This window comes from Prosopis cineraria, unplaced genomic scaffold (assembly GCF_029017545.1).
Source record: "Prosopis cineraria cultivar Desert tree isolate PC_DT_omini unplaced genomic scaffold, ASM2901754v1 PC4, whole genome shotgun sequence".
NCBI lineage: Eukaryota > Viridiplantae > Streptophyta > Magnoliopsida > Fabales > Fabaceae > Prosopis > Prosopis cineraria.
Window position 1 is genome coordinate 30,086,271 of NW_026555335.1, and position 26,313 is coordinate 30,112,583.

Sequence of the window (26,313 nt, forward strand, 5' to 3'; positions counted from 1 at the left end):
TATTTTAAGAAGCTACTTTGATTAACTTTTAAAAGTAATCTAATATAGTAGATGAGAAATAGTATTTTAAAGATGCTAAATACGTGAAGATATTATGAAATTTTAAAATAATATAATAAAAAATTATTTTTATAAAACAAAAATTAAGGAAGATATCATATAATTTAAAAATAACTAACTAATAATTACTTTTTTATTATTATAGCTAAACATAAAATAATATCTGTTTTTTTATAAAATTTCTATAAAATAAAGCTTTTTTTTATAAAATTTCTAAACTACTTAAAATTTATTTATTTTTTAGTCTCAAATAAATGGGCCGTAAGTCCTTTACCACTCAATAAAACTATTGATATTTTTTTTATTTTAAAATTATATTCATTCTACTTTAGCCTTATTGGACAATTTTTTTATGGAATTATCGCCACTAGCAGTATACTATTCATAATCATTATTCAAATTTAAACCATTAAGGTTTCCCATCAACTCATTCGGAAAACAAAAAAAAAAAAAAAACAAAGAAAAGGATTCCCGTCAACTCTGTTGAGCAAATTAAAGTCTTATGAATTATGATAATAACCCATAATCCAATTCGTGCTGCCATCACGAATTAATCTAAACATTTTTAAAATTAAAAAAATTAATTTACAATTTTTTATAATTTTACTAAATTTTAAATTAATTTTATGCAATTTATTTTATGTTAATTAAGTTCTTATAATTTAATTATCATATATGTTAAACCCCTGAAGATTAAAATTAATAAATACAAAATACTCTTGGAAGTTTACAAAAAAAATTAATTTAATACTTTAGCTAAAATAAAAAATAATTTCATACACTTTTATATTTTTATAATTTTTTTATGAAAATTTTATATGTATAAAAAATATTTAGAAGACAACTTAATAATATAAATTTTGAATTATAAAAATTATGTAATTAATTATAAAGTTATATAATCAACAACAATAATAACAACAAACCTTATCCCGTTAGATATGATTAGTTATATGAATTATACAATGTCATTATATTATATAAAGTTATATAATCATTTAATAAAATATAAAATTTCTTAATTTTTCTTTTAAAGGAAAATTTTAAGGATTTTATCCTTCATTTATCAAAAAATTTAATTAATCAAACTATAAATATTTGATTAAAATAAAATAAATTGTAAAATCTAATTTATAATTGAAAAAAAAAACTGTAATGTAAATATATTTTCTTTTAAAATTATATTTCATCCATTGGAGATTGTACTCAAGTTGAATATTGCAGCCTGAAATTCCAACTATTACTACTACTATTTGTCACTGTTCAATTTTTCTATCTCTCGTTTCAATTTCTACATTCGCTGCTTCTGAGTGGTATTTTTTTTTTCCACAAGTCATTTAATTTTCAATATTACCAAACAATTCAAATTTAATTTGAATCCAACTCGAAAGCTTCCGTAGTATGATTTTTCTATGCATAAGAATTTCGAAAAATTCTTTTGAAGGATTGGGTTTCAGACTCTAGATATTATTACTAAAGGAATATTCAATCCCATACCATTTAACGTTAACCCAACTCTGTTTTTTTATTTTTTAACCTTAAATTATATTCATTCAAGGTTGATTGGAATTATCATTACTACGAACACTATTCATAATCACTGTTCCATTTTTCTCGGAAAGCAGAGGAAACTTTTGTTTACTGTTTTTAAACTCTCTTGTCACTTCTTCCCGTCTTTTCAACTGAAGAATAAACCAAAAAAGAAATGAATTTAAAAATATTGAAAGCTGAAAAGGAACACTTTGAAAAAATTAATTGATTTTGTAATTTTTATATAAAATAATTGTTATGGTCTATACTAATTATTTTATGCAAAAATTATAAAATTAATTAATTTTTCAAAAATTATCCTATACTCAATAGCTAAACAAAAAACCAAAAAAAATGTAAATTTTGGTCTCTAAATTTTTTAATTATCTATTCAATCTCTTAATTCAAAACAACTCAAACTTTGTATTTCTTAACTCAAAATGATTGAGTTGTTTTAGTTTATTAATTCAATGCGACTCAGTTCTTATAATTTTATAACTTAATAAACTATAAAAGAAATTACATTCAATCAAAAGTGAAGAATTAAACCATTTGTTAAGAGAAAATAGAACTAAAAATTATATAATCTCCAATAAACAAATGAATAAATCATACTTGTGAGAATGTCCATGCTGCATTTCTGTCCCTACTTGACAATTTTTCTGGCTTTATAATAATTTCTTTTTCACTTTAATTCAATAAATTTATACTATTTTCTCTCATTTAAAAAAATTATATTCTCTTCATTTAAAAATATAAAATATTTTTAATTAAATCTCGTCCTAATAAAATAGGGACATTTTTAGAAAAAATAATAATTATATTTTAAAAAATTAAAAATATTTTATATTTTTTAATATTTATTTTTTTAAAAAATGTTTTATATTTAAAAAAAAAGTATATTTATGTCCAAAAAAAATTGTAGAGAGAGAGAGAGAGGTCAGAGAATGTGTAAGGAGTTTATTCATTTATTGTTTGTGTGATGGAATCTGGTCCGACATAGTTAAAAGATATTGCCTACAGTCTCTACACCCTAGGGCAGAGATTCTCTAGCCACTATTTCTCCTTGGGGTAAAAAAAAAATCGATGTCCAAAAATATTCTTTATATTTCTAAATAAAAAATAATAGAAGAGAACCGTTAATATTAAATTAAATAATATAATAGGTTCAGTGTAACAAACATTACATATATTATGTTATTATATAACTTAAAAGGAAATCCCAACACCACTGAAGAGATTTTTCTTCAAAATATTTAAATTGATAATTCTTTGTGATAGCAAGCGCAAAGTTGAATAATTTTTTTTTAATGAATTTTGATATAAACATGACACGTTTTAATTAAATATTGCAGTGCTATATATTCCTTAATGTTTTAGCCATATATTCCTTAATTAAAGATTGACGTTCTGCACAATACAAGTGTCAATGAGATAAATATGGATTGAATTTCTTATTTATTTATTTAAAAGTGGAAGTTGAAAGTAATGAATTATCAGGAAGGAGAAGATTAAAATATTTTAGTGGAAATAAAAAAAAATACACCAAAAGGAAGAGGCAAATGACAAGTGCACCCTCTGGCATCCCGCCTGCATTGATGGGCTCTATAAATTTAGCAATAATACAGAATCTTTGAAGGCACGCACACATCTTGTGAGCCAAAAATTCTCAACACAAACTAAACTGTTAAGACACATCTTGAGTTGAATCTCTAATGGAGATTTGGACTCTCCATGTTCTTGTCATTTTCCTCCTCCTCTCCCACCTCTTTGCTCCAACAAATGCAAATATGGAAGGTAAACAATCTGTGTGTGTGTGTGTGTTTTTTTTTTTTTCCTTTTTTCTTCCTTGTCTTGTGTTGTTAATGGTGTTATGTTGTTGAAAACGAAACAGGGGATGCTCTGTACGCCTTCAGAAGATCTGTGCACGACCCAAACAACGTGCTTGAGAGTTGGGATCCCACTCTGGTGGATCCGTGTACCTGGTTTCATGTTACTTGTGATGATGACAAACGAGTCACTCGACTGTAAATAAAATCTCTCTCTCTCTCTCTCTCTCTCTCTCTCTCTCTCTCACATACACACGGACAGACTCTTTAATGAAGGGATAAATGGGTGTGTAGATTTTCAAACTGTTGATTTGATTTTTTTTTTTGGGTATTGTGCTCTTTTGTGATATAATGCAGAGACTTGGGGCATGCAAAACTGTCTGGCCACTTGGTTCCAGAGCTGGGAAAGCTAGATCGCCTTCGCTTTCTGTAAGCATTAAGCAGAGTCAAAGGAACTCTGTTTTGGTTTGAGGATGATGATGGTGTGTGTGTGTGTGTGTGTGTGTGTGTTTTGCAGAGAATTGTAATTAAGCAAAGTCAAAGGAGCTCTGTTTTGGTTTGATGATGATGATGATGTGTGTCTGTGTTTTTTGAAGAGAATTGTACATGAACAACTTGGAGGGTTCTATGCCAAAGGAGCTAGGGGAGCTCACGAGTCTTGTGAGCTTGGATCTTTATCACAATAACCTAACTGGGAAAATCCCACCAACTCTCTCCAAGCTCTCCAATCTCAAATTCCTGTATGCAATATGATGTGGCGTTATTAGAGTACTTAATGATTAATTAATGATGTTTTATTTTGACTAAATCCAACAATTAATTAAAATAAGCTGATAACTTTATTTTGTGTCAGTCGACTCAACAGCAACAAACTGAGTGGAAGGATACCGAGAGAGCTAACCAAGCTCGGAAACCTTAAGATCCTGTACTGAGTTTCTCTTATAATTCAGGTTTTGGTTTTACTGTGATTTCACTTTTCCGATGATTTCTTATTATTGTTATTGTTATTTCTCTTTTGTTCGCTGCAGAGACCTCTCGAACAATAATTTATGTGGAACCTTCCCAACTTCTGGTTCCTTTTCCAAGTTCTCTGAAGAAAGGTGAGTCCTAAACTCAGAATTAATGTTCATAATCATATTAATTTTAATATGTGGAAGAGATTCAAGGCCTCTTAGATAGGGTTTTTAGAAAATATTCTTGGTCTTTTTTATAGTCACCTTATAGTTTATTAGAGCATTAAATATTTTTCCCCATATGTGCCATATTAATAAGAGATGATAAAAATTAATATGATAGGAGGGTTTGGTGTAATGAAGATTGATAATACTGGAAACTAATTTCATCTTATGAGAGCTTCAGTATTTTATTATAGGTGAATTAATTAAAAATGACTTATAATTGGAGAGTACCATCAAAAGTGCTCTTGATCCATGAGATATACTTAATTATAATAAATCATGAGATGTTAACTCATCTAAACTTTTTTTAATAAAAAAGAAATATTACTTGAGTCTTGTAAATAACAGAACAAAAATTAAAAAAAAAATCATGTTGAGAGTTTTTCTATGTCTGGAGTCCAAGATTGCTCAAGTTGATGAGTGGACAGTCTTGAAAATATTGGGCCATGCTGATTTGAAAGATCTGGCTAATTGGATGAGTTAGTATTAATGGGCTTGTTTGATTTGTGTTTTTAAAAATTCTTTTCTGATTTAAAAACAAGAAATGAAAAAATTTGTTTAGGCAAGTATTTTAAATTTGAATGTTTTTGAAATTCTTTTCAATGAAAATAGTTTAAAGTTATTTTCATTTTTCATTTTTGATTTTTAAGATACCCTATATTTAAGTATTCTAAATCACTTTTAATTTTGGTTAACCACTGTCATAAGTCATCACCGTTAATTATTGATGATCGTTATTATCGGCTTTGTCTGACACCAAAATTATTTTTAAATTAACATAATCAAATACATTTTTATTTTATTTTTTGAAAATCCATATTTTTACAAAGTAATTTTGAAAAACAAAAAGAGAAGAAAATTAAACGAGCCCATGTTTCTTTTGTAGAAATCAGTTTCTTTTCTGCCTATTTCATGGCTGTTAACAAGTTGTGTGACATTGCAGTTTCATGAACAATCCGAGACTGGAAGGGCCAGAATTGATGGGATTCGTGAGATATGATGTTGGAGGAACCTGCAATTAATAGATTAACTGATAACTGATGATAATGACCACACGAGACCCTTCTTGTGTTGTGCTACTAGTAGTGTAAAGGAAATGTCTCATTCCCTCATATCCTTCTTTAATTAATATATTAATATTAATACTATAAGTCGCTTGCTTGGATCAATCTCTATACTAAGAATAGAACGAGTGCCTTCTGCATCTTGACTTTACAAAGACTCCCATCTTAGTGACCGATTGTCCAATCCTCACATTTCTTTTATTCTTTCTTATAATAATAATGCCACTTGAAGTGTAAGTACCACTTAATATGTTCAAAGAAATAACTAATCTAAGCCAGGCTATCGATCTAACATGACTTGAATAAAAGTTAGGATTAAAAGGCAATTTGACGTCTGAATGATATATTCAAAGAGAATTTGAAATTTGAAATTTATTTCTTTTGTTTGATGTTTTTCTTGAACTTTAAAAAAATAATGTAATGTAGTTTATATTATTAATAAAAGTTAATTATAACTGTTAATTGATTAAAGAATAATAGAAAAAAACCAAGAACATTACAAAAAGACCAATAATTACAAATAAGGACCCAGGTAAATATTAAAAAAGATTAAAAAAATTTTCGCAATTTTTTTTTTCATGTTCGAGGTCCTTTTTTATCATTTATAATTAATTAATGATTAAAATTAAATTTTATTAATGATAGGGATAACATCGTTTCATTTTCAAAAGTTTGTTTTCAAAAGTTAAGGAGAAGTATTACATAAAAAAATTGAAGATTTCAAATGCTTCTAGACTTATAATTTAAAAGTTAAATTATTGTTTAATCTTAAAAAATAATGTGATAACTTTTAAAAATTTAAAATATAGGTAGAAGAATATATGTATTTATGTATATATCCAACCAAAACGTATGAAAAACAATCTATATAAAAAAATTTAAGATTTTAACAAACATAAATCAATATACAAAAATATTGAAGTAAATTTAAAATGGGATTTTTGCAGACATAGCTTGTATCATAAAAGCAAGTAAAAAAATAATCTATCCTTGTTTAATTTTTAAAAATGGCCTTTGTAATATTTAGTTTATAATTAGTTTACAAAAATTCCCTTTTAATATTTGCGTAAATGCCAAAAGATCAAAACGCAAGAAATCTCTAAAATCGAACATAATGAATGTGAGATATATAGTCTAAAGTGACTTTTTTAGAGTTGAATGTGAGAGAGAAGATGGAACTAAACACGAGAGAGACGAACGTGAGACAACAGAACAATGTGAGTGAGTTGTAGTCACGATCATGAGAGACAAACATGAGGTAAGATACATCGATGATACTCAACGGAATAGAGCATATTGGTAGGGAAATGGAGTTACATATTCATGATTTTTTATTTTATTAGTTTAAGTATTTAACTCTTTGTAATAAATTAAGAGTCCAAAAATTTTTATGAACTGTGTTTGATCTATTTTGGACAAATGATTATGTGTTTTTTATATTACTGATTCGCAATACTATATCGTTGATATACTGTTGTATATCACTGATATACTATCGTAGATTAACATAACTAAACAATTATACATAAACTTTTTTATACATATGTATATCAATGATGTAGTATTGTAAATCAGCAACACAAAAAATACATAATCATTTGCCCAAAATAAATCAAACACAGTCCATAAAAAATTTGTTGTTACTGAGAGATGTGAAGATGGTAAAAATCTGATAACAGATAATAAATTTCAGCTTAGTCTTCTACTTCGAGAAATGAAGATTCCTCTTCAATGTCTAATGTCCTCTTCATATGTTCTTGAAAAAAAATAGAGAGGGAGAGAGAAGAAACGCACAACAATGAAGAAAGGCACAAGCAATTTCATATTTAGAGGAAAAAAGGAATGATTCAGTCAGTTAAGGATTGGTTGCAATAGATATGTTGCGTTTTAATAATTAATTTAATCTAAAGATAAAAAAGTAAAATACATCTATTTGATTTTATGAATGGGTCATATTTTAAAATATTCAAAAATCTCATTCATAATTTATAGGAGTTGTATTTTTTGAGGCTATATATCTAATTTCCTTATTTAAAAAACTAAAAGTTTGATTATCCATTTTTTAATAAGTTCTTGATTTGTTTTAGATACTCAATATATCAATAAATTATGAAATTTATAAATAAACCCCTTATTCAAAATTTATAAATAATAGAATTTATTTTTTAAATTCCAAAATACACAAAAACATATAACTTCAGATCCACTTTCTTTTCTTTTTACGCTAAGATGCAAAAATATTAAAAAAAAAATTCTTCAAGGACTTCTAATTTCCTTAATCCAATAATGATACCTATTAACTTTGTAAAAAAAGACTAAGCTTTCCCAATTTGTTAAATATTTTTCCTTAAAAATGAACGGTTAACATTGGGCTTTTTCAACAGATGGTAGAAAGTTGACCTCTTATAAAACTAATAGATATCTATATATTATTGTTGATTTCAAGATACTAGAAATCCTTTGACTTGTTTTTTTTTTTTTGGGGGGGCCAGAAGCTTTGACTTGTTTTTTTAAAAACATTATAAACTATGTCTTGAACAGCAGACTGAAAGGTGACAAGACCCTCATTATATTGGACGACACACCCAATTGGGGCCCAAAAAAAGCCCAACTAGAGATACTGTTGACTTTGTGTTCTCTCTTTCCGTACGTGAAACTGAATGTAGTAAGTTGTACTTCGATTTGGGTAATACCAGTATTTTTTAGGCCCAAAAATTTGTAATTTACCCTCTTTTTCCATCAGAAAATTAGGAAACACAATTTCTCCTTAATCAAGAAAATAACCCTGTTGGGAAGCATGTGAATTGATGCTTTCTAGAATAACCAAGTTAAAAAAAAAAAAAAAAGTACACTGAATGCTACAAGGGAGTACAAAGACAAAGATTAAGATTTCTTGGGTGGGTGACAGAGGAGGCGTAATTAATTTGAATATTGGATAAAGAAAATAATACACAATTCAACAATGCAAGTATGCAACCCACGGGCATTTATTTTCCACCATTGAAAGGGAGCCGAACAAAAATGATGACATGCAGATACAGAGGAATATTTACAGATTCGTAATGGCACAAAACTAATTGTGAAACAAAACTTGACCCTAAGCCTTATTTGCCAGGTCTTCAACAGAGCTATCTTCATGCGTGAGTGGAATTAATCTGCAGAATTTCAGTGCCTGTTTTAATGAATCATGTAAATAATTCAGAACTGAAGAATGAAATCCCAGGAAATAGAAAGCCGAGACAAAATCTATATTCAAACTCCAAAAATTATAGCAACTAGTGAGTAACTATATATACTCAGAACGATCATGAAGCTTATCCTAATGTTGGATAACCATACAATGGTCACATGACAGTTTATAAACAAAAACAAGCACAATTTCATGTCAATTCATGAATTACAAATTCTACATCTGAAAAGACAAATGAGTACTCCAATTAGTGTGTTTTGATTGGAGTCACTTAATTTTCGGATAAACATGAATTGTAATCTTAATTTTTTTTTAATCTTGAAAGTGATTTTCACTATCAATACAGTTCATCCAATGCACGAGCACTTTCTTTTCTTTCCTTTTCATTTTGCCATCAATACAGTTTTTTTTTTTCCCGCATCAATAAATGTGGTTTTAAAGGAAAATCCATGCCAAACACACTCTTACCTAAAATGTGAATAATCAAATGAAGTATATAAAATACACATCAACAGTATTACCAGAAATTGCAAACGACGCAGTCATGCCGAGTCCTATTATATTTATAAGTTTTGCTACCACCATATGCACATTCGAGCAACTTGTGTTCAAAGTGATCAACAATTTACCCCACCACTTTTTTTCCCTTTGGCCAAGCCCCCAACCCCATTCAATTAGAGGATTAGGTATTTAATTACTCTTACCTCTGTTTTATTCTACATGAAATAAGGCAACTTTCAAAGGCTATGCCAGTTATATGTTAAATATATATCTATACATACAGACTCCTTCCACATTGTCCAGATTTCTTAATTCATATGTTTAAAATATTCTAATAAAATGAAAAAAGATAGACCCAAGAAAAAGCTGAGGAAACAAAATACAAGGTTAAAAATTACCTCCAATCTAGACAGCCTGAGCAACAGTCTCAGAGCCATCAGAAGACAGTTGACTGCTTGTTAACGCTAATGGCGGGAGAGATGCAAGATCCTCAGACACGGATGATCTATTAGGGGATTCCACTGGCCTTGGATCATGCAATGCTTCAGCTCTTGCACCACTAGAAGGTATGGAAAAGCTACGAGACATGGCCTGAGGAGGTGTTGGCAAAGGAGATGCAGCATTTTTAGTTGACGTAACCAATTTGTTTGCAGCAGAAAGCTTTGGACCTCTGGACACCAGTGGACCTGAATGACCCACCAAACCAACAAGTCTTGAAGAATTGGATGAAAAACCAGCTGGAGGCCTTGGAAGCTCATGAAGCTCACTTATTTTAGGTGAAGATGTAAAAGTAGGAGAAGCACTAGGAGATATTTTTGGGGACGATGATGGAGGCTGTGCTGTTGGAGTCTGCAAAAGAGGTCCAGAAAACAATCGAATGGATTCTACCGAAGCATGTTTGGTAGGCCATGGTTTACCAGTCAATGGACCAGAAAAGGCATGTCTTTTAATCTTCTTAGAGTGAACATGAAAAGCATCATGAGTTGAAGATAAAAGGCCATCAACCAGCGGAAGTGGCAATCTTGTGGAGGCAACATTGCCGTTACTTTCCTTGAGTACAGATTGTGCATTCGTAACAGTAGAACGAGAGAATTCCTCATCTCCAAAATTTTCTCCATATTTCTTTTGTTCCAGCGGGGATGAATGCCACAAATTCTTTGTAGGCTCATTTAAATTTATATGTGTTTTGGAAGTCGCTAGATTACTTGATCCTGAAGAGATAGAACTCTTGGCATTAACAGGTGTAGGCAGCACATATGAACTGAACTTCCTCGATAAAGATGGTTGCATCTGTCTTAGTTTTTCACTAAAGTCAGGTTTATCGATGAAAAGTGGGGCAGATTGGCTTTCTGTCCTAAACCTAAAGGAAATTGAATTCCTGTTAAGCATGTCTAACTTTTCCTGCAAAGGAGTATAATATATATTCAATGTGCGTACTCATAAATAAATAAATATGTACAGACATACATACACATATATATAGATAGAGGAGACTAAATACATCATATTTCCAGAGGCTTTAAAAACCTTTGTCTGAGGACATTTATATAACATCAATTCATGAAATATTTCCAGTCCAGTAATTAACTTTTCTCTTCTCTCTTTTACCTTAAAAGCTTCTACTGTTCTACCTTGAGGAAGAAGTATATGAAGCAATTTGCTAAATGTGATTAAATCACGAAACTTTAACAAATTTATATATTTGAAATTGAGATTGTAAGTACATATAATATATATAAATATATATGGTGAAGTCCAAAATTTTCCTCCCCCAAAAAAAAAAAAAAAAGTTCTTCAATTATAACCACGATAGCATATAAGTGCATCGACCAGAAAATTGAATATTTTACAGTTTTCCTTAGAGGTGCTTTCTTAAACTTTGCATCCAGCATTCCCCCTAACCTATTTACTTATGCACACAATACAATAAGCCAAGTTCAAACAAATATAGGACGTAAAATTCGTGTTCATAAGCCTGCAACTTCTCTGCCCATAGCTTTCATTTTATGTATGTTCTCTTTAGCATATGATAACACCCGAACCCCCAGTGTGTTATAAATCTCCAGCCTAATCATATCAACAAGTTTCTTATTGGGGAAGTCACTGATCTTCATTAGATGTGCTTCTCTCAAAATCTTTGAGGGAGAAGGAAGGGTTAAGAATATTGCAATTTCTTGGTTACCTCCTTTGATTTTTGTGGTGTAGAAACATCTCGGTCTTGTTCATTTTGCCCATAATCCAAGCTCAACTCCCCATCATCATTCTCATCATAACTTTCATCATCATCTTCCCCATCATCACCGTCATCTCCATCATCATCTTCAAGACCACTAAAGGGGTAATCAATGTGTTGCTGTTCAGTTACTGATTTTACATGTGGCTCCACTGTCTCAAGAGACTGAAGTGCTTTCTTAAAGAAATGCAACTGTTATGTGGCATAAAATAGAACATAGAAAATCAATACAACATATACAATTCCCAGCTCAAAAGAAGAAAGTAAGAGAATGTAAAACCTGAGCAGCATGGTGACGTGCTGCCTGTGTGAGTAGACTCCGTGATTGTCCTTGTTTCAAAGATTTCAACCGAAAAACAAATAATGTCGCCTCATCATCATATTCATCATGAGCAGTTTGCAACTGCTGCACAGTAAAACTTTCTGCCTTCGCAGCTCTAGACTTGCCTCTTTCTTTGTATCTTGTAAACATATGCTTATAGACATCTCTGCTGATCATTTACCCGAAATGATTAGACATATATCAGCTTCAGGGACACATAAATTCAATTTATCATTTCATACCTTTTTTCATCACATTGTCGCTTCATCTCCTGCTTCAACATGAAGAGGGGGAAATTTTATTGACTAAATTAAGTCCCATAAATAATTGATAATCAACAGTGCAACACATAGTTAATGCAGACACAATTATCACATCAACAAACTTGGTGAATGAATATTTGAGCATTAACGTAAATATATTCTTTGGTTATAGTAATAACAAAGTTGTGAATTCAAACAGCACTGACACCTTAATACATGAAACTCAAAGGGGCTGGATACCATAGTTTTCAACATGCAACTACAAGATGCTAGAAGCATTTTACTTTTGCAAATTTTCCTGTGGTGCTACAATAATTGTTTTGCAATCCATTAACACCATAGAGAAAACTGGTGAGTAAACTAATATACTAAAGGAAGGAAGAAAGGCCACAATGCAGGATTGCTTTGAACTTGCTCTTTTTTCAGGGAACACCAAACACATTTCCCAGATCTGTAACATCAAGTTTCAGAAGTCCACAGAACACCTTTATCAAATAGACAGATTTTCCTTAGTAGAAGATCAAATATATCTAATAATACCCATTTACCAAAGTGAACTTCGAGTTTCTATATTGATATATTAGAATCTCAAAGATAGTTTCCGGTCTGATTAGGATGTGAAACCCTGTGGTCAAACTTCTAATTGTATGGCAATTAATATATCTTCTACTTACAAGTAAAACTAATAAAAAACATCAACATTAAGTATTACAGTTAACTGAGCCAGAATAATAAAAAGGGTCAAATACAGGGTAAAAGAAAATAATAAGTTAAGAAACAACAGAAACCTGTCAAGGATTGTTAAATATATGCTAACATATTTACCTCTTAAAAGTTTATGCATGCCATTTATAGTAAAGGACAAAAGGTTCATAAGAACAAACCTCAACAATTTGAAGTTCATTCATTAAAGACTCTGATGGAGTTGTGATTGTCTTGATTATATGACCACGCTGAAATAAGCAAAGCAATAATTTCAAAACAGACAAAAAGAAATGCTTTTTTTTTTCATTTTACATATGCAACCAGCACTCACATAGTTATCAACAAGCTTTTGCAGCTTAAACTGCAATTTCCCCAGCATTAGCAAAACCCTACCTGCATAAATGATTTATAGTGCATCATTGGAGAATCCACCACAGAGAATAGTCTGCAACACAACACATAAGTATGTTTTCTACAAGCTTGAAGAATAAAAATCACATTTTATCATATCAATTTTACACTATTGACACAAAATAGAAATATTTAGATAAATATCAGACACCCTAGGAAGCTTAATTTAGTGGCAATATTTTGCTTCTCTTAATTTTTTCATAAGAAAGATATTTATGGATGAAATGAAAACTACAGTCACCCTACGATTGGAATGGGAAGAAAATAGGAAGGAAAGAAAAGTAAAAGAAAAGGACATTCTCCCTCCTAGCACATATTTTTTTTTTTTTCAGTTTTCCCCATCTCTAAGAGGAAATTAGGAGGGGAAAAAAGGTGTAAAATGCCTTTTTTCTTTCATTTTCTCCTATAACTTTCTCTCCTCCCTATTTTCTTCTCATTCCAAACAAAGCCTTCGAGTTAAAACTTATATGATTTGATTCTACACTTTCAAGGATTATGCAAAAAAATCAAAATAATGGACTAGACAGCTTGCTTTTGATATTGGCCATAGCCATGACTGACACATCGGTCAGAAAACAGCATCTGTCTAAATAGCAATTTATTAAACCAAAATCAGATTATAGCCAAAGAACTAACTAAGGAAAAACACAACAAAATAGATGTAGGGCCTGTTTGATTTTTGTTTTCAAAATCTGTTTTGTTTTTAAAAATAAAAAAATTCGTTTGAATTAGTATTCAAGATTTAAATGTTTTCAAAGCTGTTCTCATTTTCTATTTTTTAAAAATAAAAAAATAGAAACATCTTAGAGCTGTTTTCGTTCTTTTTTTTTTTTTTAAAGCATGCCAAATTTGACTATGTAAATTACCTTCAGCTATAACCAACCACTGTTATAGACCATCATTGTTAACTAATGGTGACCACCACTATCAGCTGTTCTTTTAAATCTAAATTTGTTTTTCAAATTAAAATAATCAAACAGATTTTCATTTTGTTTTGTTTTGAAAAACAATTCTAAAAATTGGTTTATAAGATAGTTTTTAAAAACATAAAATGAGAACAAAACTGAAAAAGCTCTTATTCTCTTTTTTTCACCCTGCAAGACAATACCTATTCACTAAATCACCAAATAGGGGGGGGGGGGTAAAGAAACCATGATGCAATCTTAGACGAGTATCATTGACTGTACCACTTTCTTCATCATCATTCAATGCAGTTTTCTGGAGAAGACAAGAGCCCATTTCCCGCAGGGACTCTGAGAATTCTGCAAAAAGAGGAAATCATGCAAAACTGTTTGAAAAAAAGACAATAATATGCCAAAGATATCATTCACAGGGAATTGAAGCATCGTTTCTGATGTGCATATTTTATCAAAGTGAACCACGAAAACTTTATTCGCCCTGGTATGTTTCTTGAATTAGCAATATACAACTTTAGACCCAGTAATTTATAAAAATGAATATCTTTGAAATACCATAAGCACTGTTGGCTGTAGCTGCCGCCGCAGAAAGCAAGCTATCATAGCAGTCTCTCATGTCCTGCATGTCCTGAAAGAATGAAGAAACAGAGCTACTGTCTTATTTGATCACAAAATAGATAATATTGCCAATCAATAAACTGAAGGGATAACATACAGCATAATTTCAAGCTCAGGTAAAATTTGGTGATGCGTCAGGTTGGTGACTCAATTGCACGATTTCTGAAGTTTTAGTTCCATAACACACAAAATTACAACAATATTACACTGAGTTAATTTATTGGTTTCTACCCTAAAACGGATTTTTCATCATCTCTGAGATGAATTTGAAACAAATTGTCTTGATTTCTTGCGACAACTGAAATATAAAACGAGTCCTAGTGGGAGAGAACATTAATAGTGAGCTGGGGTTAGTGCTGAATTCCAGAGAAGACCATATTATGATGAAACTAGGAATACATGATGAACAAATCGGACAAAACGGAATCATATCAAAAATAGAAAGGGAAAGAAAAGCACGAAAACGAACCTGGGTAGCCTGATCGAGCTCATCCAACTGAGCCAAAGATCGAACGTCCCTACGGCCCTTGGAATCATGATGGAGATGATGATGATGATGATGCTTGTGAAGTCCAAGACCTCGCAATTTTTTCAGAGAGTTCCTCATCGAGACAGTAGGAATCAAAATCCTCAATTTGTGATTGACCTCTCTGATGAAAATTTCGTTACCGAACGCAATGGACCAGGTTGGGAACCTCCGATGCAAACCATTCCTTTCTTCAAAACCGTATTCTCTGGTCTCGGCAACAACGCTGCGATAGACAACAACAGCCCCGCCCCGTTATTATTTATTTATTTGTTTATTTAATAATGAAATGGAATTCAACATAATGAACATATTCTCATTATTGGGTCAAATCAAAGCAATACTGGCCATAATAGAATAGTCAAAGTCAACAACACCTCCTGATCCAAAAAACAAAAAAGAACCTTTTTATTCTTTTCCGCTTAAATTATTAATTTTTGCTGTCTATCTCCGAGGGACATTAATCAAGTCCATGTGCAGACACGGTAATCTAATTTCTGACAACACTGGTATTTATCTCTAAAGGACAATTCAATGATTTTTCCACGAGGAAAGCAGTTGATTTTTAGGAAAAGGACAATTGGAAATTTCATGCCAAAAATATTAATGATAATTATAAATTTTAAATTATTAAAATTTTAATAATAGATCATAATTTTTATTTATAATAAATTATTTTTTATTAATTAATTTGAGATTTAAAATGAACTTTTATAATTTTTTAATTAATATTAAAAAAAATTTTAAATATTTTTTATTAATTTCCTAATCAATAATAAAAAATTACAAGTGATTAGTTTATAATTTACAATTAATCATAAAATCCCACATAATGTTATAAATAATTCTAGGTGTATTATTTTATTTGTAATTTTGTCAAGCGATTTTTGTATACATTGATAGCAAAAAAGTTATAAATAATTAGTTTGTGATTTATAATAGATTCTCATAAATTTTCAACTAATATTATTAACAATTCCAAATATATTTTCTTAATTTTTTAAGAAATTTATCAGTATATTGATAGAAAAAAGTGAGATTTACAACCAAATTTGATAAATTCTTAATTGACATTATAAATAATTCTAAACGTATTTGTTGATTTTCCATCTAACTATTTACATTTTTAATTGCAAGTAAGAACCATTGTTTGTTATTAAAATTTCAAAAATTTAGGATTTATAATTGTTTTGAATGTTCTTATGGAGACCCTAATTGTCATTTTTCCTTCATATTTTTCTTTAAAATTTTGGAAGAATAAATATTTCAAAAAAGGAAAAATGATAAAAAATTCCTTTGAAATATACAAATGACAATGAGATTCTGTGAAATGTAATAATTCTTCTCAAATCTCTTAAGACCTTTCTATCAATAATGTCTTTTATAAAAGGCCTATAATGACCACAATTTAAAATATTAACAACTACTTTGGTTTAAGTAATGACCACTTTTTTTATAATAAATAAAATGGGATAGCAAATGACAATTTTTACTCTTTAAATTTTTTAATCATTAAAATTAAAGTATTGTAAATATATGTTACTACTTTAGATTAAGTAATAACTATTTTTTTCTAAAAATAATTAAAATGAAATAAGTAATTACGACTTCTCCTATGCAAATTTTTAAATCATTAAAGCCCAAGTATTGTAAATATCATTGACTACTTTGATTTAGACAATGACTATTTTTCTTCTGGAAATGACTAAAAGAAACAACAAATGACAAGTTTTGCTCTGTAAATTTTTTAATGATTGATCTATTTCTTTCTTATTTTAAATTGGGCACATTATAGTCATTTCATAAAAGATACTAATGTCAGAGAGGTTCCTAGGAACTTGAGAAGAATTATCATATTTCATAAGATCTCATTGTCATTTGCAAATTTAGGGGGAATTTTTTTTTGTCATTTTCCCTTCAAAAAATTGAATTAACAATAACTAGGTTACTTATAATTTTTTTAAAGAAAATAAGTTGTAAATATTATTTCATATAGTTATAAATAGAACTATTTTTATAAAAAATAACAAAAATCTTAGTTACAATTTAAAAATTACATTTAAAATTGTATGTGGGGTGTAATGATCTCTATCACTAAACATTCTTAAATCTAAAATAATTAAACTAAACATTAAAAACTAAGCATCAACCTCGACTAAGGTTATTTAGCAATTGACTTTGAAAATGTAAAAAACAATGAGATCCCAAAATTATTTAAAAAAAAATATAAAAGTATGCAGAAACATAGGAAAAGAGTTAGGTTCTAAAAACAAGTTGAAGCAAGGACAAAGCATACATTTTGGTGATTCCATTAGAATCATCACATCCAAATGTACCTTCATCATGCCTTGTGGCATAGATGCCACTCATTGTGACCAACATTGTGACCAACAACATAATTGATTGTGGTGCACACTCACAAACAACACATGTAAATCTAACTTTCAAGCTATCTAATTTTTAGCTCGGACCTTTGATTAATGTGATCCAAACGTCCATACGCATATAATTGAATAAACTAATTAATGGCTCTAATCTTACTCTAATTCAAAATCAACCAAGGATTTTGGATGTAATGTCCTCTTTAACGTTATTAGAACAACACTCTAACACGCTATTATGATAATCAGGACTAATTAAAACCCTTAAGAAAAGTCATCACAACCCAAAGGGTTTGAAAATAAATAGTTTAAAATATTGAGATTCTAATAAAATCCTTTTGAAAAGCTGTTTGAACTCAAACTATATTTTATAATAAAGCATAAGAGAGTGTAAAAGCAAGGAAAACAAATAACATCTCAAAGGCATAACAAGAAGGTAGTATTATTTTTCCCAAAATTGCTCTATCTTCCGCAGCACGTGCATTGTTTGTCTCAGCGGATGGCATAAAAAGCCAGGCTCTCACAAAGCATTAGACTATGGCGTGATTGCCATGTGCTGTGGCGTGCACCTGTTGTCATGATAGCACTCCAGGCCAACTTCTAGAGCTTGTCATTTTGCCATCTGATGCTTGATTTAAGTAGTTCAAGTGTCTACACGTAGCTCTTTGAACCTTCTATCTATTGGCACTAGTCTCACATCCAAATTATCAACCATTAAAAGGTTAGACACTCGAATTCCAAATAGTTTGTTTTTAACCCATAACACACTCAAGGGTGTCCAAATCACATAATCTAGTGCCAATAGCCCTGGAATCACTTGGACCAACTCAAATAAACCACACACAACCTAATAAGCCAATCATATTACATAAATAACCATCAATACACAAAATAATTACCAAACCCCCAATTCACATCAATATTAAAGGGGTGGATAAAATTTCACATAAATGTCATTTTAATCATTTCAACACATAATTCGCACAAACAGATCACTTGCACAAATATCCCGATATTTGACATATCATTTTGATATATAAACATCAGTCTAGGTTGAAATACACACTCATGCATCATGATTTTTTATGCAAGTGAATACAAAATAATGAAATGCTCCTAAGTTGGTATAATGTTCATATCATTCATTATAAAACCAAAATAATAAGGGAAAAGAGCTATACAAATGTAGCCGTCAGTCCTCAGTAGTCCTTCCTTCCTTTTGCCTCTACTGGAGCCCTCACCTATAAAATATAACTACAAGATGAGATAAACATATCAGTAATAGAATAATTTATTACTATTAATTAATATATACGTCTATAAGGGAGTAAAGCTAATATTTATTAAAACATTCATTTCACATGATCAATATAAAATATTCAATAATTATGATTCATTTTCATTCTAGCATGATCATTCTACTATCCAAGCCTTTATATCACTCTGATTGAAACTATAGGCTCTATTGGACTAAGTGTACATTCATAATGACTTGAGCTCACCTTCAATGGTAAGATCACCTAGCTAAAGATGTCTTACCCTACTTCTAGACTATGGTCTCCCCTTGTCACACATAAATCGGAGTATCGTTACTCCAACACCACATCACTGATGCTAAGGAGCGTCAATCTCCAACACCGTATCTCATATGGATACTAAGGAGATAATCTCCAACACCATACTTTATAAGGAATTAAGGAGATACATGTCATATAGACTTCCACTACTTCTTCCTACAGGTGAACTCCCACCCTCTATCATGATTATACTCACATTTTTCATACATATCATATATTTATATCCAAATTACATTTAACTCATATAATAGATTTTCACAAATCTTCATCATTTAAAAATCATTTCAAATACACAAAAACCTTATTTTACAGTATGTAATACTTTCAAAATACATATAAAGAATTTACTTATCTACTCAAAGACAGTTAAACATTTAATTAAATAGTATAAATTATTTCATTATCTCAATCATTTTTTGTCACAAAAAGGGTCACTGTGGTTTAGCATTTGCTCCACATGTTCCACACGCAAGATAACACTTGAGCAATACTTAATCTACACAATTAACTAATATCATTCCAATTAAACCCTAAAATTACTAATGTTCGAGTATCCACTATACCCAAAAATCTCATTCATCAACTTCAACTCTTTCAACACATTTCATTAATCCTATTTAGCATCCAAAAATGCTAATATCATCAATCCTTTACCTACATTATTCCAAAACTCTCAATTTATACCTAAGGTTCATTTAAACCCTAACCAAAAATTTTAAATCATTATAAAACTCATAAACCTAAAGTTAGAAGCTTGATTTAACTCCTTAAAACCTTAACTAAGTTAATATATTAGGTCTAAATCTAAGGGAACCAAAATCACAACCCTTATTGCCTCAAGAAGTCAAGAAATTACACAAAGGGGAAGGATAGGGAATATGAAACTTACTCAATGATGATTAAAGCTCTAGTCGACAAGCCATGCCCTAACATCCACGAGTTCATTCTTCATTGTTGCTCTCGTTTTCTTTCCTTCCTCTTCTCTGAAATCAGACACGTTTTGCATTTAGTTTATTTTTGAAATTGGCCATGCACTGTGGCCCATCATGCGTGCATTGCGGTAAATGGCACAGCAATGCCCCGTGCCTTTTTGGCCACCATCTCGAGTTCAGTTGATCTGCACACCATCTTAACTCATTTTCAAAGTTATTCAAAGGTCAAATAGCTATATTAGTGTCCCAAAAACACCATTAGCTTAAAAAGTCACCTATTTTAACCAAATTACCCTTCTTAAACACTTAAAGTCCTAAGTTGAAAACTTAATATGTTACATTAGACACTTAGGGCTATATGCATCCATATCCATAGATAACTATGCTAAGACTCCACATGCATTAATGATTCAATCATCAACCATAAGCCACATTCTTTCATGATTGGCTCCCATTATAAAATCATAGGAAAATCATATCAAGGATTTCCCAAATCAACATTAGGCTCATACAAATGCAATAGACTTTCTAACAAATACAACCCATAATATTGGTAATAATAAGTATTCAAATACATAAACTAAATAACTAGAAACTTTACTTAAGAAGCTATATGTCTCTAGTCTCTAGTGCTTCCTTCTTAGCCTTATACTTATTGTTTCCTAGAAAAGTATTAACAAATGGGAGTGAAATTATACAATCACAATAACCAAAGCATATAAATCACAATTTAAATTGTGGCATTGACAAATACATAGGGAAAAGATTCACATTTTACATATCAGTACTCAATATGCATCACAAAACTATTAATCAATAACATGGTATATAATTCAATGTATGACAATTGTGCATGATCATACGCAATCCATTCTTATTCCCCTCCTTATATCTTTTGACTGAATTCATGGGCTATCAAATCATATAGAACTAACTTGTGTGACCAGATTAGGTTTATTATTCAATTGTGAGGGATTACCTAACCAAGGCACTCACTCCTCACTCTCAGATCATGAATTCTCCTTTCTCGAATACCAAGGTGTTAAAGTTGCCATAACCTAACCATCTCCTATAGGAAACCAGTGATCCCACAAATTCATGCTCATATATGCTGTCCCGAGGGACAAAAGGGGCATAAATGCATTATAATCAATTATACCAACCACCATATGCATATCTCAATGGAGACTACACCACATGAAATTTTTATATCGCCCTTACTCATTTAAGTAAACTCTCATCCATCCATGATCATGCAATATACTTATATTATTCAATGATGTGTCATAATGCAAAATTGGTCAACTTAACTCATAATTAAGCATATGTCATCAAGTCAAGAATACAAAAATCAATATTTAATCGCATGCCAAAATTTTCTCTTAGATAATACTGAGAGAAATATTCTTTCAAAAAAGTCGAGAGAATTCAAGATAAATGTTTTTCTTAGAATAAGTCAAGAAAAAAATGTTTCTTGAAATACTTAGATTTTTCTTTTAGAACAATCTAATAGAAATTTTAAAAATTTTCTCAGATCTTTCTGAGAGAAACTTTTTCTCAAAATTTACTATGAGAAAATTTCAAATTTCTCATAGATTTTTCCAAGAGAAACTATAAAATACATGCATATATATATATATATATATATTATTACTTGTTCAATACTCATTATGTTATATTATTGAATGATATGGTCCGAAATGTGACAAAAGTGATTGTAAAACAAGAGGGGGTAAATATTAATAGGAGTTAGGTGTAGTGTCATAATGTGACAAACCAAAGTTTAAATCCTTGCTAAAAAAGTTGCTCCAATTTAGTCTTTGACCATGTGTCAAGCAAGATTATCTCCAATAGAAAGACACTTGTCTGCAATTAAAAAAATAAGAAGGAGTAGACATGAGAAGCATAAAATAATGTTAATAAACTAATAATTATTTATATAGAGAGGGGGACCTATGTTAGAGTATTAGATAATATATGATTGTCATGCATTTGTTGGCATCTATAGCATATAAGAAAGTTTGATAGAAAAATTATCTTGCATTATATTTCACTTTTTTAGTTGAGAAAAATTATTTATATAATTGAATATATATATATATATATATTATAACTTATTTAGTTTTAAAATATATAAAATCAAGCGACTCTAAAAAATAACATTAAGTCGTAATCTTATTAATTGCAAGAATAATGTACAAACATATTGCTTTTGTTCACATTTTTTATCGGCTTGCAAGACAATCTTTTTCCTTGTTTATGCAAAACATTTTGGCTACTTATTGAGTACAAAAGTTTTTGTCAAAATTTAACAAAGTTTTTGTCAAAATTTCTCTTTAATGATGATAAATTTGTCAAGCTCCAAATTTAGGCATGACCAACATAGAATATATGCACAAGAGCACATCCTTAATGCCTCAATTAAAGAAGATTCCAAATTAATTCATTAACATACTATTAGCATAATTAAATATATATTTTTAACTTTTCACATAAATCAAAATATTAAACTTTTTGTAGAAATTTCTATAACACCTACCCCATAAATAAGACCTCCTAAAATCTTTACAACAAGAATTTTTATAAAATATCAATTACAATATAAAGCTCTGCTCCTTAATAGCAAACAAATAATATAATAAAAGGTCAGGACCCTAGTTATAGTTAATGTAGAGCACTAAAACATATTCTCAAAATATAGAATAAAAAATTACATAATTGCATCAAAAAATAATCAACACAAAATAAGTCTCCTGATCAATATTGCAATAAGCCCCTCAAATATCAATAGGAGGTACAAAGTTAGCTACACTATTTGAGACTAAAATATTTATGATGAATAACATCCTAATAATAAAATTTACAAAATCAAAATGGGTAAACTGCAATAATTATGTATAATAAAGAGGAAACATTTTTTTATATAACAAAATCATTAAACTTGGAATTAAGAGTTCTATATGACTTCAAAATCAACAATTTTTAGATTTATAATGACAAAGAAATTATAATACTTGATCCTGAAAAGTCAAATAAATTAAATAAGTAAATAAATAAAAATAGAAACATTTTCTAATTAAAATCAATGAAATATATATTCCACAACTTCATTAAAAGTTAATAATATGAGGATTTTACAAAACAAATAACAAAGATTGACATATAATCCATAAGGGTAACCAAGAGCCACAAAACAGATGTAAGTATATGATTCACTAATAACAAACATGAGAATAAAGCTTATGAAAATTGAATTAGATAGTTATTAACCGTACCATTATGGGCTAACAAAAATTTTGTTAATAACCAGTGTTTTGTATATAATCCTCTTTTAAAAAAATCAACTTTCAAACATGTAAGGAAATTTTCATAACATTTTATGATTTCATTAACAAATTTCATTCATGACTTTATCAAATAAAAATTCATTTAAACTTGTGTAAATACTTTATTGACTTAACATCATATAATTTTACATAACAAATTGATCCATTAAATCAAAATTACCCAATAAAGGAAACATTCTTTGATAAATATGGTCTACTAACAATTAAAAAAATAAAAATGGCATTAAAAGTTTTTATTGGTAAATTAATTATGACACTATCCACTTACTTAAAGTGTTCCTAAAATTTAAGATTCTCCTCATATGACTTCAATTGAATTTATCTTCTCCCTAACAAATCTCTTTCTATCTCAACTTCTTTGACATCTCAAACCCAATAAGGAATGCCTCATATTTAGCCTGATTGTTCATGCAAGGGAAGTCCAGTTTTATTAATAGTATCATATGCAACCCTTTTAGGAAGATGATGATCATGCCTACCCCCACTGAGTCCTTAGTACTTGAGCCATTGAACTTGAGTACCCAGGATCATGGCTATTTAGGTTATATTATGAAAATGCATAAATCTAGCTTGACCACTTTCCAAGGATCTAATAAGGGTGATCTATAAGGAAGTCAACCAATGCTTTCCATTTAACTAATTCTTTTTTATGGTAAACTTGACAAGGGCAAGGTTCCACTTGACAATTCTCCCAAACATGATGGGTTTGATTAGCATATATTTTATGAGATCCATCTAAGATACTATGTAAATCATCTTTTTTAGCATATAATGGCATAATTTAACACAAGAAAAATAAAGAGCCAAACATAATTTTCCTATTGTCGAGTATTTAGTTTTAGTTATAGTCAAACATTAGCTAAGATAGTATATAGCCTACTCATGGCTTGAGGAGTTAGTTTGGGCTAACAAACTCCATATAGACTCATTTGCAGTGAAGATATACAAAAGTAACATCTCTTCCTCTCTCAACATAGCCAGCATTGAGGGCCAAAAAAGATATTCTTTAATCTTTTTTAAGGCAAGCTTATGGCGCTCCTCCCACTTGAAGTCTTGGCTTTGCTTGAGTTTTAACAAATTTGAGAACTCCTTGGTTTTCCCATCCAGATTGGAGATGAACCTCTTAAGGTAGTTTATTTATCTTAGGAAATGCTAAAGCTTCATTTTGTTAAAGGGAGCTTGTGCTTGTAGCATGACTCTTTCTTTGTTCTTGTCCACCTGAATTTCTCTTTAGTGTACCAAGAAACCTAATAAATTTCTAGCTTGTACCTCGAAGGACCATTTTAGTGGATTTAGTTTAAGTTCAAGGTCTTTGGCTCTCTATAAGCAAGCTTTAACGTGCTTGATATAGAGCTCTTTCTTTTTAGATTTCACCATAATGTCATTTATATCAAGCTCTATGAATTTGCCTATCATGTCATGAAAGATGGTGTTTATGGCTTTGTGGTAGGTAGCTCCAGTATTCTTTAAGCCAAAAAGGCATGACTACCCACTCAAAGTCAATAGAGCTCGAATACCTGAAGGTTGTTTTATAAACGTCCTCTTGTGTAATGAAGATTTGATTATAGCTAGAAAAATAGTCTAGGGAAGAGAAGATTTCATTACCTACCTAAAAGTCTTTAAAGAGATATGCTATTGGCATAGAGTGAATGTCTTTAAGAGTGGCTGTATTAAGATTTTTGAAATCCACGCATACTATATCTTCTTGTTCTTCTTTATAATAAGGACTATACTGGATAACCATGGGGAGTAATAGCATGGGTTGATGAAATCAACCTTTAAAAGGTTCTTGATTTTCTCATTTACCTAGAGCTTTATCTATATGGACATCCACCTAAATGTTTGCTAGAAAGGCTTGAAGTTAGTGTTAGTTGGTAGATGGTACTCCACCAATTTCCTATCTAAACTAGGCATCTACTTGTATTCCCAGGAAAGAAAATCTTTTTACTCTTGGAGTATCTTTGCTAGTTTGCTTTTCAATTTGGCTTCAAAGAGTTTCTTACATAAACTATTTAAGGCACTTTAGTTGTTCCCAAATCTATTTCTTCTAGGGGATCCTATTCTTCCAAATGGATATCTTCTATATGCTATAGGGTGGCTTACAGGTCTTCCCATTGTATGGGCTCTAGGTCTTCCTGTAAGTCTCCATAAACCAACTCGACCCCACATACTTGTAATTCCTCTTGTTAGGTCAACTTGTCTAGGGTTTACTGCACCTTATATTTTTGTATGGATATGGTAGCTACACTTAGAGCACTATGGGCACTATCACTCTACCAATTTAATAATAGTTTTCATAGGTGACACCCTCTTTACAACTATTACCTTACTTGTGATTTCTCTGTGTTTGTAAGGGTGATCCTATCTTAAAATTGCTGAGGTTGTTAAGTTATGATATCTTAGCCAAACCACTAAACTTAAATGGCCTCATATCTGAATCATAGTACTTAGAGTCTACCATAGCATGAAAAGGTCTATTGTCTGCCTATACTACCTCCACTTCATTTTTTGCTTCCATATAATTTAGTGCTAGTATAGTGATGAGGGGATACACTTACTGCTATGGATCTAATCTTGTCCTAAGAGGCTTTAATACTAAGTTGTGAAGTTAATCACAAAGAAGGCAACTCAGGCACTCTTAGTGCCTACAGTGATCTCAATAAAATGAGCTCCCACTACTTATGACTCATCTCAGTTGAAGGATGCCACCATCATGTTGATAAGAATCA

The 26,313-nt window shown here is 30.2% G+C and overlaps 2 protein-coding genes across 4 annotated transcripts; one reads left to right on the forward strand and one right to left on the reverse strand.

The window, feature by feature from the left end:
- The first annotated feature begins 3,225 nt into the window (after positions 1-3,225).
- Positions 3,226-5,766, forward strand: LOC129309547 (leucine-rich repeat protein 1-like). The gene is made up of 7 exons (XM_054951156.1): positions 3,226-3,387; positions 3,485-3,617; positions 3,777-3,848; positions 4,016-4,159; positions 4,273-4,344; positions 4,448-4,519; positions 5,541-5,766. The coding sequence occupies exons 1-7, from the start codon at positions 3,306-3,308 to the stop codon at positions 5,617-5,619; spliced, it is 654 nt and encodes a 217-aa protein (XP_054807131.1). The 5' UTR covers positions 3,226-3,305; the 3' UTR covers positions 5,620-5,766.
- A 2,811-nt stretch (positions 5,767-8,577) lies between these two features.
- LOC129309413 (uncharacterized protein At2g33490-like) lies at positions 8,578-15,593 on the reverse strand. Of its 3 annotated transcripts, none has more exons than XM_054950988.1 (10): positions 15,291-15,593; positions 14,759-14,831; positions 14,474-14,548; positions 13,207-13,268; positions 13,055-13,123; positions 12,150-12,178; positions 11,866-12,073; positions 11,535-11,777; positions 9,751-10,753; positions 8,578-8,833 (listed from the first exon to the last, which is right to left on the reverse strand). In XM_054950988.1, the coding sequence occupies exons 1-9, from the start codon at positions 15,426-15,428 to the stop codon at positions 9,758-9,760; spliced, it is 1,893 nt and encodes a 630-aa protein (XP_054806963.1). In that variant the 5' UTR covers positions 15,429-15,593; the 3' UTR covers positions 8,578-8,833; positions 9,751-9,757. The 3 variants fall into 3 exon arrangements, with proteins under 3 accessions (XP_054806963.1, XP_054806962.1, XP_054806961.1); XM_054950987.1 differs by having other exon boundaries at positions 8,578-8,816; positions 11,866-12,076; XM_054950986.1 differs by having other exon boundaries at positions 11,866-12,076.
- Positions 15,594-26,313: the final 10,720 nt, after the last annotated feature.